This window comes from Etheostoma cragini, chromosome 2, assembly GCF_013103735.1.
Source record: "Etheostoma cragini isolate CJK2018 chromosome 2, CSU_Ecrag_1.0, whole genome shotgun sequence".
In the NCBI taxonomy this organism is placed as follows: domain Eukaryota; kingdom Metazoa; phylum Chordata; class Actinopteri; order Perciformes; family Percidae; genus Etheostoma; species Etheostoma cragini.
This window is the reverse complement of record NC_048408.1, coordinates 17,260,220-17,282,030: the sequence shown is the minus strand read 5'-3', so window position 1 is coordinate 17,282,030 and position 21,811 is coordinate 17,260,220. Positions and strand designations below refer to the sequence as shown.

Here is a 21,811-nt window from a genome sequence, read left to right as displayed (position 1 = left end):
ATTTCTAAATTATTCCATTCCTTTTTTACTCACAATTTGTACAGTGTCCCAACTTTTTTGGAATCGGGTTTGTATGTAGTAAATTTATGTTTCAGACCATATTCATATTGAACCCCACAGGGGGTGATATCACTAGTATCTACTTTACCACATCATACATTGCATTTGAGCTTTTGTGTCAATCTCTGTATGTTCACAGCAAAAACACACAGACACACACACACACACACACACACACACACACACAAACACACAAAACACACAAAACACACAAGCAAACGCACAAACAGTAAATAAGCATTTATGATTTATATGATGGCTACAATTATGAGGCTTTTTTTATAAGCTTGGTATTCTATGCAAAAAAGGTAGGACCAGTTTAATATGCAACTTTACATGATATGTAACATACTATTATGTATTTATATTTATATCATAAAATATATGTAGTAAGGGGTCCCTGCTCCATCTTTCTTTCAATAATGGGTCCTTGGCTTAAAAAGCATTGAAGACCCCTGGTCTACATTACAACAGAACCGTACAGTCCAGTATCACAATTCAATGTCATGGTAACGGTGAGAATTGCAAGAAAGAAATGAAATCAAAAGAGGAGAGGCAGAATTTGAAGGAGTTCAGTAGAGTTTCATGTGTTCCTCTGGTTTTCCCTCAGGCTTTGACCTACTCTGGCGTAGATTGCTGCTTCTCTTCACTTGTTTTTTTGCGACCTTTTCCTCCCTCCTCTCTTCCTCCACTCCTGTCTTTTACCCTTCAGCTCTATATCCTCTTGCATCGTACTTGTCTTTATTTCAGCTAACTAGTTCTTTTCCCATTCACCCTCCCTATCATTTTTTCTCTAGTTGGCTTCCGACTCCCTCCACCCCTTTGTCCATCCCTTTCTCCTTACAGTGGATTTGGACATTTTACAGCCTGGTCAATTCTAATCAGTTTTATCCAGACAGAGGGCGATCATTGGGCAGTAATTACACTGTCTGATATTAGCTTACTCAGATATGTGTCCTGCCACATTTTTAATCCAAATCATCTCTTTGGATCAGACATATGGTTATCTCAACAGTGTGATGCCATACATGACAGCTTAACACGGCAGTTTGTACTCTTTTGTTTGACAACACAGAAAAACACCTGTTGTGAGAATAAATTTGTTTAATGCAAAGGCTGCCAAATATGAGATACATTTTGAAAATATGATAACAGAAACTGTAATATTTCTATTGATGTGCAATCAAGATCTTTTTAAAAAAAAACTGGTTTTGCTCTGTTGTTTTGCATCAAAAGTTCACTGCGAAACAGCAATTTAAAAAATCTCACATTCTTTCTCTATGTTAATGTTTAAAGTGAAAGTTATGCTTTTTTGATTTATGCAAATTGAGATAAGAAGGCTGATACCACTCTAGATACTACTATCTGTACAGTCAACATGAAGCTACAGCCAACAGCCGCTTTGCTTAGCTTAGCACAAAGAGTGGAGACAAAGGGAGACAGCTGTCTTAGCTCCGTCCAAAAGTAACACAATCCACCTACCAGCTCATCTAAAGTTAACTAATGAGCATGTTGTATCTTGTTTGTTAAATCTCTACAAAAACTGAAGTGTAAAAACTCACAGTACTAATAGGGGTTTTTTTTTGATCAACTATATCTTGGCTCTGAGCAGTTGCCAGTCAACCAGTGACTCTAGGATGTAACTGAAAGAAAAAGTCCAACACATGACCAGCTGATAAGGTCTAATTGTCTTTATCCTTATTTACGATTTTTGTACAGGTTACAAAAATAGAAAGATATGGTGAGACAGTGGTATCAGTCTTCCATCCAACTCTAACAGAAAGCAAATAAGCATATTTCACCAAATGTGGAACTATTCTTCAGGTTATGAATATACATCACTGGATTCAATCAGAGCAAAGTATATAAAGGTACTCTAAAGTCATACCCTGTTTCTCTTAAAACTCTTTTTATTTTTTTGACCCACCTCTTAGACCGATCTGTTCAATGGTCATAATTGAAACACCACAATTGAACCATAGATGGACACTTAACAACCACACAGAGTGGGTCAAAAAGAAAAAAAAATACCACTGCACTGATTGTATTAAAGGAGAGGGAAGACAAATGGACACAGACATTAGGTTTATAATGACCAGTCAGCAGATGGAGAACAGTGTTGGATTGCATCAGGAAAAAAAGGTTATGCTGAGCTTCTGGCCAATCATTGAAACAAGAAACGATATTCTTTGAGTTTAAATGTGTGTGTGTGCCCAAGTGTTAGTCTGCGCTTTCCTGTCTGTCTCCTGTGGGTTTGTTGAAACAGCCAAACAAGGTGGACGTGCCTGCCTGAGGGTGTGAAGATGCATTTGTAGGTGATTGAGTTAGGATGTGTGTGATCTATGTGTGTGGTGTGTGTGTGGTGTGTTTGTGTGTGTGTGTGTGTGTGTGTGTGTGTGTGTGTGTGTGTGTTTGTGTTTATGTGCGTCACTAAAAAGGAAAAGGGAGAAAGAGAAAGAGAAAGAGGGGAGAAAAGGAAAGGTGAAAAAGAACGAGAACGAGAGAGGGAATGAGGAGAGAGAGAGAGGAATGTTTTTCATCACGTAATCTAATCTAAGTGGCTTTTTTTCTAGTATAAAACCTCCATTGCCCTCTATGAGACCGCTGTCCTCATCTGTCTAAAAGCACTGAGTGAGTCATGCTGTGGGTCCACACACACACACACACACACACACACACACACACACACACACACACACACACACACACACACACACACACACACACACACACACACAACAAGTCATAGTGACTCAGCCAAGATCTGCTATACACGCTCACCTCAATGATGAATAATGTAATAGGTAAAGGCAAATAAACTGCTCAGATGACACGTGAACTCAGCGGACAGTAGACATATGGGTGATCCTGATGGACGCACACTTACGCACAAACAAACACAGTGACATCTTCATGGAGCATATGGGCAGTTGGACTATGGGTGAACAGGTGGATTGTACTTTGGCACCTTGAGGTGCAAGTTTCCTTTGTCAGAATATTCAACAGAAGGTCTGTTGCTGAGAAAATCTTTTCTTGAAGCAGAAGTTCAACATTTTGGGAAATGGGCTTATTCACTTTTGGTAGGTTGATAAAAACGATTGCAGCTGGTTAGCTTAGTTTAGCAAAAAAAAAAAAGGGGGAAACAGCTAGTCTGGCTAAACTTAAAAAAATTCACCTACCATCATCTATACATTTTACCATTAACACATAATATCTTGGTTGCATAATTTGATATAAACAGAAGTGTAAAAAAGATAATTTGCCATTTTTACGGTTGTAGGCTAGCTGTTTCCATCTGTTTCCAGTCTTTGTGCAAAGCTACACCAGTCGCTGTAGCCTAAACTTCAACAAATGAGGAGTGGTCTCAATCTAACCCTCCATCATAACCTAAATAAGCCCCTTTCCAAAAATGTTAAACTATACACATAATGTTCATTTTAATGAGGCCAAGATCAGGATGATAAATATTGGCTTGAGCTCTCAGGCTGCATTTTGTAATGAGTTGTGCGACCCAGTTTGGGCTGAAAAAACAACTAAAGGTTTTGTGGTGCAAATGTAAAATACCCATTTGAGGCACCACTGTCTGCCAAAACCATCTTTGTCAGGCACATGGTTGGGCTGTGACTGCTCTCTCTTCCCCAAGGCTTTCAGTCAAAACCCTCCTCCCCCGTCCCTCTGTCATCCTCACTCCCCAAAGGGTGCATGTCTCAGATTATTTCATTGTAATCCCAGTTTCTAACAACCTCCTCAAATCTTTTTGGCACAGTTTCCACTTGGAAAATAGTGTTACAGCTCAATTACCCGAAGACAGGATCTAACTAAAATATGATTACACTTATTTTAATTAAAAAGCAATCTAAATTGGTGTGTTTGCAGAAGTTATGTTCCCACAGAGTTTTATTTCTGAAAAAAGACAAAACAATGAAGTAAAAAAAATCAATTAATGTGAAGTTCTGCTTCTATTCTACTTTGTTTAGCCTCATCCTGCCATCATGTGCTGAGAAAGGAATTATTAGCCATGGGGCGATCTAGTTAGACATTAATCATGTGTGTAAAAAAAAAAAACACAACGGTCCAAGTGTCCTCTCACATATTCCTCTATGGCAAAAGGAAACACACATGCAGACCAAAAGCTAAAAATACACGTTACCAAACTAACACAAACACACACATGCAGCGCATAAAGTCAATAAAGTGGCTCAGACACCAGGAGGCCCTGAAAAAGACTATTTGTTTCTCTGACAAGCGTTTTTTGTTGTGATATGAGATATACAATTTTCCAATTGTCAATATTAATCCGTTTTTTGATGGCATTTTTGGGGATTATGACAAAGAAGGAATGAGAAATCCTGATCGCTGGTGTTTTGTAGTCGTAACCACTTAATTTACATCACAATGTACTGGATTACCAAACTGGGCAATGCAGGTAAATGCAGGTAAAATCCTTTTTGCCTGGGAGGCCCCTTCACAGGTTAATCTTGTGTGACCAGAATAAACACATAAAGAGAGTTCAAGTGAGCAGTTGGGGAGCTATTAAAAAACATTTGGCAAATAAAGTGCACATGTGTGTTAATAATGAGTCGTCCAACTTCTTTAATTTTAATTGATTGGGGGCACTACAACAAAATCAGTTTGAGTTTTTATGCCATATCTACTTTTTTTTAAATCTTCACTTTCCATAAGAATTACAGTGTCCAAGACATGCATTAAACAGGCCGACGTTAGGACTGATAACACACATTTTAAATACAATTTTGATGTGTAGTAATAGAGGCTTGAAAATGTTTGGTCCTCCACACCACCACTTTATGAGCATTTATTGACTCCTATTGGGATATGAAGTTGATTACATCTGGGGAAAACTGAGACTGCTATAGTGATTAGAGCTGGGAAACGTGAGACTGAAGTGCATTACAAACTGAGTGGGTTACTGTAGAGAAACTCCTGCCAAGGGAGAGCTGTCCTCATCACACCAGAATAATAAGTCTGTGAAGAGGCCGTCACCATGATGATCCCATATTTATGTCTGAGATAAACATTTACAGTAATCTTATTGAAAATATATCTCTTTTTTTTTTACATCAGCCAGCTCTTCCATTACTGGGGAGTTTTTGTTGTTGTTTACATATTTCAACCATAATGACTGTGTAAGAAACGGTGAATATGTTGTGTGAGTGTGTATGTTTTCTTCTTCCAGTAATCACCTTGGCCGGTCTCCAGCCAATGCGGGATAGAAAGGAGTGGCAGCTGGATCCAGAGAAGGGAGGAGAGGCTCTGCACTGTGTCTTTAAGCTCCAGTGAAATCCATCAGGGGCAGTCCACACTTCTACAGTAAAAGAAAGTGTCTACCGGATCATTGTGTCTGTGCGCCCGTAAGCTACTGTGGAGAGACCTGCTCGGGGTTGTGGATCGGATCTGGTGTTTTTACAGGATGGTTATTCCTGCACTTGAAACGCATGGAGTAGAGTAAAAAGCTTCAAATCCGCATAATCATGAGAGGCCACTGGGTTGTTTTTGTCTCACATTTTGTTTTGCTGCCACTAACAGGTGAGAAAACCATTATGATGTTGCTTCAAAATTGTTTTAGTGACTCATGGTGTGTCTGTGTTCTTAATAATTAGGCCTGCTTTAGTGACCTCATTTTGTCTCTTCACCTCAAAATAGTTTCATGAATTATTATATTGCAATGTCATCATATTCCAAAGGACATGGGATGCCTTTAGTAAAGAGTTAATCATCGTGTTGTAGCCTACTTTATTCGTATAAAATTGATATTCCCATATTCTGTCTCCTATTTGTAGACTCTGTCTTTTCAGATCAAGTAGCCTGCTGTTCTGTCTAAAAATTATTGCCCCACGTTGTTTTAGTTGTCACTATTTAGTGTCAATATTTAAGGTCTTTTCGCCATCTTAATTAGACTAATCAAGGTGTGAACGGCCGAGACAAGCTGTATAATTGCGGGTGTTTTGTGCAGCTCATCTTGTCTTCCGGATACTAAGAGCGTATTTACTGTCTCCACATTGTTTCTGGCAACGAGTTTGACGTTTAACCCACACAAGTGACGTTTAACGGTGCAGTGTTTTCAACCTCATTGCAGATAACATCCATCATTTGCGAGGTATCTACGTAGGAGAATATTGGGCAGGCAACAAGTGTGTGTGTGTGTGTGTGTGTGTGTGTGTGTGTGTGTGTGAGAGACGTCTCCTGTGACCTGTATGTGACTGAGAGAGTTTCGACCACTGTTTGAGGACGATTAATTATTTATCACCACGAAATAAAGAGGATTAGGTCGTATACGCCTTCAGCACGGCAGCAGAAGGAACAAAAAAAGATCCTGAAACGCATCTTTTTTTAAAAAAAACACACAAGCACACCCAGCAGCAGCTTGGCATTCAACCGCCCTGACTGCTGTGATGATAGCTTTGTTTTTAGTCATTCATCAGCCTGAGGATTAGTTTACACCTTTCGTTTATACCCAACAACTGCAGGGGCAATTCTAACAGATAGCTGATATAAAACACGCACGTAGGACTACAGCCTGCAAACACAAATGTATTGATATTGTTTGAAGGGTAGCCTGTTTGCATTCTTCTCCTTCTTGCTTTCTCAGCCATGTTGCTTTTTAATTATTATTTTTTTAACATTGTATTTGGGTTCGCCCCCCCTTTATTGTGAAGTGACAGCGGTCGAAAGGGGGAGAGAGATGGGGGATGACGCGCAGCAAAGGACCGTAGGTCGGATTCAAACTCGCACCTGGGTTGAGCCAGGGGACGCCCCCCAGCCCTGCTGCCTGAAGGCACAACCGTCACATGGAAAGCCAGCTCTTCAAAAGAAGCCTATCGTAGAAATCTGAAAAGAAAAGAAAAGGAGGGTGGTTGGCTTTGAGGGGGTTAAACTACGGATGGAATGTTATAGTTTTGTTTATTCATCTTAAGGGAATAAACATCGGGGCCTTAATGCATGATTACTCAGCTTGTAGACAGTTCATAATTATTGATTGTTCAATTGAGCCGTGGTGGTTTGTGTCTTAAAGAGCTTGGTGCCAATCATAACATCCCATTTGACGTCATACATTATAAACATCTTGGGTTTTAAAAAATTTGGTGGGAATTCTTCTGACAGACTAGACAATTAATGGATTAATCTACACATTAATCTGAATACTAATCAGTAATGAAAGCAGGCTAAACTTTGTTGATCTGTCCTGTTTTTGCTCTTTTAATAGATTTATATCAGCATTTCTTCCCAGAGCCGGTTATTTATCTGTATTACTAAAAGCAGCAGTTTTTTGCCTTTGTGCTGGATCTTTACTGATGCATGTACAGCCTTGAACAATAGCAGGTCCACCATACGTCAACCATATTGTATGTTTCAGTTTGGTGCCAGCCAGTCATCTCCCCCAACGGGCCTTACACAGTAGTTCCCAAGAGGGGAAAGCTGGAGCTGCATTGCCGGGACAATGCCACAACGTCAGGTGCCCCGTCCAAGTTGAGGTGGCAGAGGGAGAGGCCTCGCAGGCTGGAGGGAGAGGTGGAGGAGGGTGGAGTGGCTTATGTCAAGGTGTCAGCAGCACAGGCCTACCACATGGGTCGTTACGTGTGTGTCAACAACAGCACACTGGAACACAGCTCCATCTATGTATATGTGAAAGGTGGGTGTTTGAGGTTGGAGGAAAAGCATGTGTTTGAACATGTGCATCCCTCTACTAATATCTGTCAATTCACTTCCTTGCATCTCTTCAGACCCCCAGAATGTCTTCCAGCGCACCATGGTGAACAACATCTTGGTGCGTTCAGGTGAGAACTGCACCATCCCCTGTCTTGTGACTGACCCCAATGTCACCCTCGTGGCATTGGAGCGCTGCAATGGACAACCTTTGCCGGCCAGCATGAGTTACCGCAGCAACCTCCAGCAAGGTGTCATCATCAGCAATATGAGAAAGGAATATGATGGCTGTTTCGTATGTGTGGGACAGCTTGCTGGAGTCAAAGTGACGTCGAACCAATACACTGTGGATGTACGACTTGGTAAGTGAGAGCTATGATGGACAAGGGTGATTTGTAGTATTCTTGTAGCCAAAACTATAGTTCATGACGGTAAAAGGGTTTCATACCTGTGTTTAATGGCTCCATGTGGAATAGGTCTGGATTGGTCATTGTGATAAGTAAACTAACACTGCCAGGTGCTGTTGAGCAAGGCACCGTACCTCCCCAATCGCTCAGGGCGCTGGTTCGGCCGGCAGCCCACTCACTCTGACATCTCTCCATTAGTGCATTTACAGATCCTGAGCATGTGTGTGTGTGTGTGTTTAGTTCAGGACTGTGTGTGATACTAACAAAAATGTGGAAACAGAGTGTAAATTGTAATTTCCCCATTGGGGATCAATAAACAGATTTTAATTAAATTAAAACTAAATTAAATTAAAAGGGTAAATAGAGGTAAAAGTGAATGCTGTGTTTGCAGCTGTTGATAGGAAAGTAGTAAGGGAAACACTCCCATCATCTTGACAGAAAGTATTTCAGGGCTGATTAACAAAGTCAAGTAAAAGTCACTAGCTTGGAAAAGGGATAATCAAGTTAACCCTGTTGTGGTCCAGCAACTAGTCAGTGGAAGCTAAGGCCAAAGCGTTTGCCTTTGCTAATGCCTTAGGGGCACCGCAATTTAAATAAATGTCCCAATACTTGTGTCAAAGTAAACAGTGAAGTAAACACAAATGTTAAAAAAATTGCTGTTCAATGTGAGGAAGAAGTAGTCCATATATAGGCTAATTGCTAAGAGGATAGCTTTTGCCGATATCAGAAGCCTCATCATCATATGAGTTAAGACAAGGAAAATCATGTCAGAAGTTGGCTTCTTGATGTTTATTGCACAGTATAACTCTAAAGAGTAGTTGCTTTATAGTGCTAGAATTGTGATTGATAGACATATGATATATGTTAACAAGACTAAATTCGCAGTAAGAACAAAGGAAAGAGGAAGGGAAGACATTTGTTTTGCATGTGTTTGGTTATAAAACAAAATATTGGGCAGTTTTAAAATTGATCATCAAAAACAGTAGGATTCATCTTCCGAGGACCATCAATGCCAGTTCAAAACTTCAAATAGTTGTTAAGCTATTTCATTTTGTACCAAAGAGGTGGCCTAGTACACCAGCAGAGCTACTAGCATGGCCACAAATAACATAAGAGATCAGTGGAAGTCACTTCAACTATCCACATTGCAGATGTGTTTAGGCAAAATACGACAAGCTCATCATTTTTCTTATACGCAATATTAATAGACACTGTACCATAAAAGCATTTTTATGTGTACGTCAGTGGAAACTGATCCTTCTGTTTCTATTTATCCCTGCACTGCATCAGCACTTTCAGTCTGGTCTGCAGTGGAAAGATGTCTAAACCAAGACGAGCTGGGAGGAGCCGGGTCGCAGTGTCCTTATGATTGATAGAGAGAGAGAGAGAAAAGAGATGTGGGGGGGGGGGGGGGGGGGGGGCATCTTTCCCGCAATCTTAGTCAAACACAGCCACTAATGTGACATCAGCAAGTGCTTAATGCTGTAAATTAAGCGTCTGCATATGCAAACAGGAGTCACACACCCTAAATGGTCTTTTATGTTAGAATACAGATAAACTAAAATCAGACATACCACCAGTAGTAAGTGCACATGAGCTCAGTCATGATAATATTGCATTTGCATCTCTTGATCCAGTGCCAGAGGTACCTCCAGTGATCACACTGTCCCAGAGAGACCCTGTTATTCTGAGGAAAGGAGAGCCGTTTGAGATTACCTGCAGCTCCGTCAACGTCAACCCGGATTTAAGTGTCAAGTGGAATTTCCCTTCAACAGCGGTGAGATTGATGAAGGGATTGACTGGCTTCTCCTGTCTCTGTGACCGAGTGTCAGGTTGTGAAACTCTCTGTTTACATCTGGCTGACTGGCTTTCTAAGGGCATTCACCCGTACCAAATCAAACAGCCAGACATTTACTTTTACAGGGCTGTAGCTACTAAAGAGGACACTGAAGTCATACCCTTAGTAATATGTATAAGATTTAGAGGGTTAATGACACAAAAAGGAGTTTACATTTTACACATGTTGGGATTTGTGAGTCTAATGTTTCTTGAACTTCCTACATCATATAACACATTTTTAGCAAATTATAGTCTATAAATAATACCTGACAGTGCAGTGAAGGCTTTGAAACATCATTTTAGGAGATATACTCTACAAAAAAATGTAATTGAATAGTTTAATGAATAAATTAAATGTGACATATTGTAATTTCTTTAAATATTCTGAAGATTATATTGAGTTTGATTGTTGACAGGAGTTGGTTTTTTTTGGGATATTGCCAGGATTTTTGTAATGTAAATTTTTCTTCTGACATGTCTGAAGCATGCCACCTTGTTGCACCTGTTGATAGTGTGCTGCTCACCTTTGCCCCTGATGCCCTATAGCGTCCCGAAAAATCCCACAACTCCCGCATCCTGTCCGGTGGCCGTGGTTACCAGCGTGCCACCTCACTCTTGATCACAGCTGTCAACCAATCAGACTCAGGCACTTACCGCTGCCACGCACAGAACGAGAGAGGCACCAGTGCCACAGCACTGCAGCTTGATGTCCGAGGTGAGTGTTGAACGTTGTTTACTGGCTTTTCGTGCATGCATCAGTGCCTACATGCAGTCAGTACAGACACACCTAACGCTACCAACTGACTCTAACAAACGTTGTCTGGGCTTCTCTGAAACTCCACCAACACTTCTCCTTCACAGTATTCACAGGATGTTCACTGTTGGTCAAATACAAATAAATGACTCTCAACTTACACCTTTCCACTGACACCAGAGTTCACATCTAAAGTTACATTTATTTAGGCTTTACATTTTTAGTTTCTTTAATTTGTATAGTATGCAAATTAGTATAACAGTGACTCAAGAAATGAGGGTTATTCAAAGTGTGTCTGAGATTGGTCTAGACATGATTTAGGCAAGACACACTTGTCAGGCCATAAAAAGGTGCAGCAAACGAGAGTAATGTTGCAACAAAAACCCCAACAAGCTGAACTCACTGGTTTTGAGTAGTGCTCATCTGCTGTTTACAGTTTGTACCATACATCGACCTGATTTTTGCACAATTGTTGTACTTTTTTGGAGGTGTTGAATGCTAAGTTTTTTTTTAAATTCAACCATGTGAACCTATTCTGATATAACCTCTAAATAAATTATGAACCTGAAGATGAGCATAACATGAGCACTTTAACATCCAGCGGGAGCTTCCAAGTGGATGGCAGATCAGACTGTGGTGGCCTCCCGGTGCCAAAAGAGAGCAAAATCTCAACAAAATGCCCCTGAATAAATAACATAAAACATGTCTGTTGGGTACACTTTTGCCATGGTTTACTCAAATGCTCAACACAATTGTTGCTCTTACCTGCATACATCTACAGATTGGTGGAAAAAGGTTCTGGCACATTTTCATCAGGCATTTTGAAAGATTTAGGTAACTCACTAACTGAAATAAAGGTAGACAGCAGGTTGGAGAAAAACAACAAGGTATCTCCAAGGCATTGAACATCACGTAATATTTTAGCTATATTTTTCTTTTAATGCAGATATCGAATACTTACTGAATACACTGATCACATACACTTACAACACTAATACCACAACACATACTAGATGAACTACAGTTTAAAGTATACTGGTGGATTTTTCCTTTAACTATGTATGTTTCTGATGTCCTCCAGATCAGGGGTTCATCACCATTTTAGGACCCCCAGGTCCAGTCCAGGCTGACGTTAAAGAGGGGGAGAGCCTGACCCTCAGAGTCGAACTCGATGCCTATCCTGCACCCAGCTCCCTGTCCTGGTCTTACAATGGCATACAGATCCTCAACACCACAGAGCACGTTATCACCATCCACCGCCGCAAATACAGGTAAAGTAAGTTTACAGTATGTATTTCACTGTGAGTACATGTGCATGTCCACATGCAGAGAACGTACGTTTGTTTTATCAGAACCATCAGCAAGCTCAGACTGGTGAGGGTCCTCGGCTCGGAAGGTGGGATCTACAAGTTCTCAGCCAGCAACGAGGATGCATCTGAGGATTATTCATTTCACGTGTACGTCATCAGTAAGTTGCTCTCACTGTTATTACATTGCACTCATGTACCTTTGTATCTATATGTTTTTATGTAAAAAATATGTCTCTTTCCGATCAATATGCTCACCTTTTCCCTACAAGGCAAGCCGGTTATCATCGCCCAGGAAGGCCCTGTTGATGGACAGGTGCAGTGCATTGCTGCTGGTTACCCAGTCCCTAAAATAAGCTGGTACTTCTGTGAGCTGCCCCACACAAGGTATGCCTCAAACGTATTGCAATACTTTTATCCAAATAGTGTTTGATTGACTTTATTGCTTACATTAGAATAAGACACAGCAAGTGTATTATCATGATCTGGATATGGACCTTTGACATCTTAAATGTTTTAGCTTGTTGTTCCACCAGCAGCACAGATTTTTTTATTTTTTTATCAATGGAGTGACTGATAAACTGCCTTTACTCACAAATCTTTATAATTTTTATGTTAATTCTGTTCAGTTTCATGTCAATTTTGTCATATAAATAAAAAGACATAAGAATAAGAAATTATGGTTTAAGCATTTAAATGTCCATATAAAAAAACTTGGGACTCCTTGGTTTTTATCCTGCTCAAATTAAAAGCTTTAATCGGACAGCACTGGGAGTTCTAGATCATTTTACTCACAATAATCTCCAACACCTTCTGTTGTTGTGTCTAGCAGTTCCTTTGAGAGCAGGAGAGGCTCATGGAGCTAAAGAAGTTGGTTTATGTCATCTCATATTCTCAGTAATATTCAGACAAATGAGCTAGCTGGATTTTGACTTTTGGTCAATACAATATAAGCATTTTAAGATAATTAGAGCTCTGGTAAAATAGGTATTTAAGTTATTTTTGACAATTTATTGTCTAAAATACAAATTGATTTAATGCCAAAAAAGTAGCACAAAAGCTGAGAATGGCCATAGTTAAGATAATTTGATTGTGCTAAAACTTGCTCAGACGTTGAACTAAGAGAGGAAATTGTAACCTTGAACAACTTTGTAACCCCTCAACAGGTGCTCACACCTGCCCAACACCACCCAATGGGAGACTACGGATGTTGCCATGGTGAAAGAGTCTACCTTTGGTAGGACTGAGGTAGTGAGCCGACTAAATGTGAGCAAGGAGCATGCACACTTTCACACCCTGGAGTGTGTAGCGAGTACGGAGGGGGAAGAGGCCTATACGCTGTTCTTCATTAGTGGTACAACACACACACACACACACACACACACACACAACCTACCCATTGACCACTGACCCTTTAAAGGCCAGTTGTGAGGTCACTGGGTGCAGATGGAATAGGATTAATGTATGCTGACTATGCAGGCTGGGATGATACGGTGTAGAAACACCTATATTTGTCACATAAATAAACACCACTGCTACAGCTGTCTGTCGTGTGTAACACCAAGGAAGATGATTTGTGCGTTACTACTGGTAAACGTAAACTTAAACGCCTCATGTAATTTCTGATTACCCTGGTGTGTGTTTCCTCCCAGAACGCATCGTCCCCCATAGACTCTTCACTCCTCTACTCACTGGCATGGTTTCCACTGGCGCCTTCCTCTGCCTCACTCTTGTGGTGCTGCTCTATAAATACATGCAGGTAAGATGGGAAAATAAATCATACATTGCAATACCATAACTGGAATGAAGACTTTATTTAATCTGGTGGGAAGGGGTCAAAAATCTCTCGTAAATCACATAAATCTATCGCCATCACAGCCATTTAAATCCTGTTTAAAATTAAAAGACTTCAACGTAAAATCAATTTTGTCTACCACCATTAATATGCAGTTTGCATCACAGACGTACGTACATTGTACGTAAAAGTTAGATCTTTTTGAGATCAGACTACTTTTCTTACTGCATTTGGTTATGATATTCAGCAGATAAGAGTGGAAGTATGTCCTTTTAAACGTTGAATGTGTCCTAATCAATTTGAAATGAATCAATCAACCATTCACAGTACAAACATGCTGTGATTTAAGGCTTTTTGACACTCCGTTCAAGCCATTACAGTAATGTGCCCCCCACAGCATGCAGCTATTATTGCACTAAGATGAGTCAGACTCCTTGAGAAGTAGCTCATGAATTTGCAGTGAGATCATCAGCCTTAACATCTAAAGTGCATTGAGTAGTATTAAATTGACTAGAGTTACTTTCTCTGTTTAAATGCCCTCTTTCATTTCAAAACTTTAACAGAAACCAAAGTTCCAAATCCAGTGGAAGGTCATTGAGAGCATCCATGGCAACAACTACATATATATTGACCCTACCCAGCTACCATATGACTCCAAATGGGAGTTTCCTCGACAGAAACTACGTTTCGGTATGACGGCGTCCATGTTTGTATAGCTACAAATGCTATATGTTTACATTTGTCAGAAAGCACATCTATAGGCCATGATGCAAGTGTGGTGATAGTTGTGTTTTCATTTGGAGCCTGCCTCCACTTTCTAATTCTTATTTCACTTGGTTACTTGAGCTTCACTGTGCAGTATAAGATTGTTTTCTCATTCATCTGTTGAAAAAAGGAAAGATGTAATTTGAAGTACGTTTGTAAACTTTTCTGTGAAAAAACTATATGACGGATATTATTCAAAGCTGAGTATTGGCAACACATTTAAATTCCTTAAATCATGTGTGTGTGTGTGTGTGTGTGTGTGTGTGTCTTTTCACAGGTAAAACATTGGGCTCTGGGGCTTTTGGAAAGGTAGTTAGGGCCACAGCATATGGACTCTGCTCCGCAGATACCATTACAACCGTTGCTGTCAAAATGCTCAAACGTAAGGATGTGTTTTTATCTCTTTTTCTGTTGCTGTGTCCAAAACCAATCCTTGTTTGCTCATGTAGTTGACATGATGTCTCACATCATTTAAGCTTTACAAGCAGTAGCGAGTGATGTGCAAACTTCTTTTTTTTTTTAAATATAAGTTTCAGTTTTCAGTTGCAGTTTGGGTTATATTAGGCTCAAGAAAAGATCATGATTTGGGTTTAAAAACCACCCTTGCACACTGTTAACCACGTGTTAGAAGGGCTGTCTGGCAGGAGGATTGAAAGCCATGAGGGCTAACTTCCAACCCATGACGTACGTATGTAGACATCAGACATCATCATAAGAAAAACAGTACTCAGGGCTGGTAAAGCTCCCCCATCTCCTTTGCATTTTTCGAGTGAAAATTATTTTGCTGTTTTTATTTACAGATAATTCTTGTAAATAGACTATATAAGTGAACATCAATCACTGATAATGCAGTAAAAGACAGGGCTCTTAGTAGTAATGATATAAATAAAACAACATAGTTTAAAGTTTTTTTTCATATAACTAATAACAATAGATGTCTCCATCAAAGATATATTTGGTGAATATTGGGTCAGTCCATTATGATGCAGTAATTTCTGTCTTTTTTTGGTATGCTAGCATTGTCAGGAAAAGCATCATAACCATAATAATTCACCATTTGCTAGATGGCATACATTTAAATAAATAAGGAAAATAACATTTATATTACTAACATTCCTGAAATTACTTGGACACTCACATAAAACGGTGGACAACAGATACAGTAAACATAAGAGAGAGTAAATAGGGAGTGGTTTCAGACACAGTTGGCATGTTGTAGCAACATAAGACACTGTAACAGGTTTTAAATGTCCTGATGATGTCATTGCAGCCAATGCTCATGCTACGGAGAAGGAGGCACTGATGTCAGAGCTGAAGGTGCTCAGTTACCTTGGAAACCACGTGAACATTGTTAACCTACTGGGGGCCTGCACTGTCGGAGGTGAGAGGAGCAGCTTCACCATAGACACCGCACAGTTCACTCTTGGGAAATTTTAATCTGGATTTTGTTGGGTGCAGACACTATAAGCCTCTTGCATTTGCATGTTTAAATACATTATATTTATTGACTGATTTTGTTTTAAGAGGTCAATATTGCCCAGCCAATATTGACCTCTTATTAAAAATCTGATGTTGGACAGTCAATACCAGCCAGCTCCGATATGAAAACCTGATGCAGCTCGAGTTGTCACAAATTTACCATTCAGTCGATCAATATTATCTACCCGTCTAGACTTCAACATTGATTATAATGCAGCATTTAGATGGATTCCATACAAGTATGCACAAGTATGTTATTAGGGACAAAAACGCTGAACACATGCACAAAAGATACCAATTTTAAGATATTGACACACATTTGTACACTATGTTTGAACAGATAAATTGGGATTTTGGCTTTTAAACACGTATTGGGTCATTATTAGAGCATTTGGTTTCTGCTTATCCTCTTATTGTTATATGCTGTCAAATGATTTCACAATCAGAGAGTGAGGTTTCTTTTCATCTCTGCATCCTGCCAGGCCCAATTTTGGTGATCACAGAGTACTGTTGCTATGGCGACCTCCTCAACTTCCTGCGGAAAAAAAGAGAGCCCTTTTTAAACTCCCAAGTTGGTGATGGTTGCCATCGCAACGTCTTTAACCAAACGGAGCCTACAACAAGGTGTGTATGTGTGCATATATTAAAATTGTGATTGAAAAACGGTTACTTTGTCATCATTGAATGTTAATGCGTGTGTGTATGTGCGTATGCGCAGCGGAGAAGTGACTAGTCCAGGGTATGTGCCCATGCTTCCCTCTGAGAAAGAAAAGTCTTCCCAGTCAGGTAGCAGGTCTTTCAGTCTGCAGTTCTTATCATACATTTCAACAACACACTGCCTCGCCTACTGTAGAAGTCTGACAATGTAATCTTTATCCAGTTGATGTAGAGGAGCTGTCTCTGGACCCCGAAGATCTCCTCAGCTTTTCCTATCAGGTGGCCAAAGGAATGGAATACATTACTTCCAAGAACGTAAGGCTTTACAGACCGGCTTTAAATCTTTAAGGCTTTTAAAGTGCTGTTGCTACTTTATTAATCATCCTGTGCATTGCTGTCAGCTAATAGTTTCCGTACATGACAACTAAACATGTTGAAGTTGCATTTACAGTGGATCATGTACTGCACACACAAGGAACAAGCTTCTTTACCATCTTAAATAAACTCCAACTTAGACACTTTAAAATTTAATTAAAAGCCAATCCTGTTTTCTTGATTCAAACAAGGTCTCTTACTGCACTTTTGTTGCTTTTAATAGATCAGGCACTATTTATGCATTATTGTCTGGACTGTAATTGCCCCCAAGCAGGACTAACACTATTATTAATTTTTATATAAGTGATTAATTAATTTGTGCTTTGTTTGCTATATATATAGTTTTAGGGCACTTATGTATTGTATAAAGGACTGTCACTGCCTCTTGTGTTTGTGAGGTTTGTAACAAGTTGAACTGGCCCTTCCTCATTTTCACATGTGTACTGTGTGTCAGTTATTCCCTGCAGGAACTGGTTACAATGTCAATACTCATTTCTGTGTGTGTGTTTGTGTGTGTGTCTGTGTGTATGTTTGTGTGTGTAGTGTATCCACAGGGATCTTGCAGCCAGAAACATTCTGCTGACTCACGGCAGGGTGGCGAAGATCTGTGACTTTGGGTTGGCACGAGACATCACGACTGACGCCAGCTACGTGCTCCGGGGCAACGTGAGTCTGTCTGCAATTTTTCACTTTTTCTTGCTGACAAAAAAAATCTCAGAATTTAATGTCTGGTTTTTATGTTCATTAAATGTTTGGCATGTTTGCTTGAAAAATTACCATGAACGATTAATCAGTTAAAAAAATATTTTACTGTCAACACAGCAATCAATTAATCCAATTTAGAATGCATTTGAGTATTACAAATAAAAGACAGAATCACTCTTCAACAAACCATAATAAAAAAGGTTTGTAACACTTTAGAGAAAAGATATTGTGTGTTTTTAGGAAGCAAAAAAAACGAAACATGGTCCATACCGCTCTTGTAATGATGGCTCTCACTCCTGCAGGCTCGTCTGCCAGTCAAGTGGATGTCTCCCGAGAGCATTTTCGACTGTGTCTACACCTTTGAGAGTGACGTGTGGTCCTACGGCATCCTGCTCTGGGAAATCTTCTCTCTGGGTAAGATTTTCAGTTAGCGCTGTGCTGTTGCATCTGTTTCAGCCAATATTAACGTCCATTTCAGCTGACTTGGGCCTTATTAGAGGCTTTGATGACTCTCCTAAGCAGCTACATCACTAAGCTGGGTGAATTGCACATAATCATATTGATTGTGATACATGTGTTTTTTCCCCATGCAAAAATGAGATACAAAGGACACACATTTTTCAAAGCGTGTGCAACCTGTGTGTCTGTGTTGCAGGTAACAGCCCTTATCCTGGGATGCAGGTGGGCTCAGTATTTTACAGGATGATTCAAGATGGCCACAGGATGAGCAGGCCCGAGTTTGCTCCTATTGAGATGTAAGTGTGTGTCTGTGAGTGTAAATGTTTTCATTAGTAGTATTATAACCAGGACTGCAACTAATGATTAATCTGCCATTTTTTTTTTCAATTAATCGATTCAATGTTTCGTCTATAAAATGTCAGAAATTATTGAATAAGGTGTGGCATCATCAAATTTCTTGTTTTGTTCAACCAACTGTCCAAAATCTAAAAATATTCAGTTAAAAAGACATCAAAATCAGACAAAAGTCACAAATCCTCAATCCACATGTTGTTTCAGCTCAAAGTATAATATGTGTCTCTTTTATATTGATGATAAATACACTAGGATCTGTTGTTCATTTACCCTTCCTTCATGTTGAAACTAATCTCAGTCTCACCTCTGTAGATATGACATGATGTTGTCTTGTTGGAACCAAGACCCTTTGAAAAGGCCTTCCTTCAGGAAACTGGTGGAGAGGACTGAGCTAATGCTGTCAGAAAATACTAGGAATGTGAGTAGATGGTACCAGGACATGACTGACATTTTTATTTTATTATGTTTCAAAGATTTTTTGTGTGGCATTTTGTCTTTATCAGACAGAATAGCCAGTAAAGCGTGCTGGGTTGCATTCTGCAAAATGCGACCTGATGTATTGGAACATCCTGGTATTTTTGGCATACTGCATGATGTATTGGGACAAACTAGTATGGGTGTTGGAATGCCTAGTCAGTATGAGTTTGGGGATTATAAATTTACCACAGAAAGTATTAAAAACCATGAGCAAGAAGTTTGAGAGAAAATGGGCATTTGTCAGTCAGGGTTCTAACAAAAGCCAATGTCAAGTTGAATTATGGGAAATGTAGGATACAGTATTTTTGAAATGTCATCCCTTATTTGCGTTTGGCACCTTAATGCAAAGCCATGTCTACTTGTGATCCTTGGCCTGCAATGATTTGACAAATTAGTTTTTGTCCGCTGCAAGTCTCACAATTCTATGGTAGTCTAATACTTAATCACCGGAATATCATTTAATATAAATCTTACTTATAACTACAGCAACAGCCTTGGAGACATTTTGGGAACATTTAATTGGTTGATAATATTGGCCACGTCTCACTGAATGTATGCAATAACTGTGCATATGACATTGGGATTTGGCTTCTTAGAGTTCTCACACTGTTGGGCTATGTCTTCTTAAAAGAAAAAGTAGTATCATTTAAACTTCCATAAACCCCAAATGTGTGTTGTTCATCAGGTGTACCTGACACTGAGCAACGCTCCAGGTCATCCAGAGCAGCAGAGGACGCCATCACGGAGGCTCAGCTCAGACTGCAGCACGACAGCCCCCACCCAGCCTTTACTGCAAAGCACGGCTGACGTCTTCCTGGACTATGTCTGAGACACACACACACACACAAACACACACACACACACACACACGCACGCATATGCACATATCATTCTTCGCACACACTACAAGAGCCAAACACACTCTTTAGATTACTAACAACAAATTCACTTAAACTAACGCTCAAACGTTGGCCTTCCTGCATCACTCACACACACACACACACACACACACACACACACACACACACACACACACACACACACACACACACACACACACACACACACACACACACACACACACACATTCTGTATATATACGCCTCTACGCTGGGCTCTAAGTATTGGCCTCTATCTCATCTCCCTATTGGCTTATTGATGTCTGCGGTAGGTATTTAAGGTGTACGTCTATATAAAGCAGACTCTAGCACTAACCGCCCATCAGATACAACATCCCCCATCAGCCCCGGGAGGAGTTTTGGCTCACATTCAGCCTTAGCTTGCATTTTAAGATGCTTTGGGGAAAACAGAGACCTTTAACTGAGGAATAGATAAGCACAGTATGTGCTGTGATGTGTGGATTTTTTGTGTCAGATCTTTGTTTGTTTATTAGGAATATTTTTGCCTTTTTGGAAATTTAAATAAATACCATTTTCTTGCAAGTAGTAAGATGAGAAGATTGATTATACAGTATAGGTGCATTAAGGATGGAGGTAAAGCAAGCCACTTAGCTTAGCATTAAGGCTGGAAACAGGGGCAAACAGCTAACCTGGCTTTGTCCACTAGTGATACATTCTGTCTACCAGCAGTTTACAAACGACCACATTATATTGCTTTAGTTTAATTCTTGCAAAAAATACAATTTGTGGATTCAATGGGGAGTGTGTGGGAGTATTTTATTTATTTATTTTATTTGCCTAGGAGCTGTGATTTCCAGGAGTCTCTGCGGGTTACCCAACAACCTTACAACCCAACAATTTGAAGTGAACTTGTTTTGCCTTTTTTCTCTTATTTTTGCGAATTAAAACAAGTTTGCACGTCTTGTTCTTCTACATGTACAATAAGTCTTGATCGAGCCAGGCTAGCGATTTCCCCCTCTTTCCAGTCTTTATGCTCACCCACGCCAACTGGTTACTGTCTGCTAGCTGAACCTTCATACTGAATGAACAGTCATTCTTCTCATCTAACTCTCGGCAAGAAAGCAAATAAGTGTATTCCCAAAACTATTCAAAAAGTTAATTTACTGCAAGAGTCACTAGATTAACAAATACTGAGTTTTTGTCAGCAAGCCTACATTAAAACTGGTGTCACTGTAATAGGGTTTACAAAAAAATGTCTTCTGATAAAAGACCTTAAGTCTCTTTTAAATTATGACAAATAGGCCACATAGCAAGGAGGCATGCAAGTGATAACTCCTAATAAAACATAAAGCCATAAGTTACAGAAACACTGATTCCCACCTGTGCGTTGAAGCTTTCAATACTGTGACTTATGAAAGACTAACTGGAGTATTGCTGTACGTGTTTTAGGCTTAGCTTAAGCTTAGACCGTGGCCAAGCCTTTAGGACTGATTGTGTTTTTTTTACTTGATTTATGTCAAAAATGTATGCAATGTAAATACAATAGAGATGTGCCTTTAGATTTCTTTTTTTTTATTCCGAATGCATTTGATTGTGACATAGTTATTGATGATAGTCAGAAGAAAGTTTCTGTATGCTAGTTTTGAGAATCATGCCGTTTTGATACAGTTGGTTGCCTTGTAATAATAAAGAAAGTACCTGTGATGGTTAAACCAACTGGAAAGTGTCCATGTTCCTTATTCTGTAAAACAGGAGAAGGCAACTCTGGGAGGCTGTACGTGCTTTTAGCTAAATCCTAACATGCTCACTGTTACAATGCTAAAATAATGTTTTGCAGGTATAATGTTTATCAT

General features: G+C 39.7%; 1 protein-coding gene across 1 annotated transcript; it reads left to right on the top strand.

The window, feature by feature from the left end:
• Positions 1–5,368: 5,368 nt before the first annotated feature.
• Positions 5,369–21,675, top strand: kitb (KIT proto-oncogene, receptor tyrosine kinase b). Its single transcript, XM_034859631.1, has 21 exons — positions 5,369–5,607; positions 7,436–7,711; positions 7,803–8,087; positions 9,770–9,909; positions 10,518–10,686; positions 11,807–11,996; positions 12,078–12,193; positions 12,305–12,419; positions 13,199–13,386; positions 13,685–13,791; positions 14,391–14,517; positions 14,870–14,974; positions 15,863–15,973; positions 16,554–16,695; positions 16,790–16,857; positions 16,952–17,043; positions 17,647–17,769; positions 18,111–18,222; positions 18,464–18,563; positions 18,934–19,039; positions 19,784–21,675. Exons 1-21 carry the CDS (start codon positions 5,553–5,555, stop codon positions 19,925–19,927), a joined length of 2,871 nt encoding a protein of 956 aa, XP_034715522.1. The 5' UTR covers positions 5,369–5,552; the 3' UTR covers positions 19,928–21,675.
• Positions 21,676–21,811: the final 136 nt, after the last annotated feature.

Bases quoted from the DNA above. Each gene is read 5' to 3' on its own strand.
- kitb (XM_034859631.1), top strand. From the start codon at position 5,553: ATGAGAGGCCACTGGGTTGTTTTTGTCTCACATTTTGTTTTGCTGCCA. The intron at 10,687-11,806 runs GTGAGTGTTGAA...GATGTCCTCCAG, and splicing joins ACTGCAGCTTGATGTCCGAG to ATCAGGGGTTCATCACCATT. The intron at 11,997-12,077 runs GTAAAGTAAGTT...TTGTTTTATCAG, and splicing joins ATCCACCGCCGCAAATACAG to AACCATCAGCAAGCTCAGAC.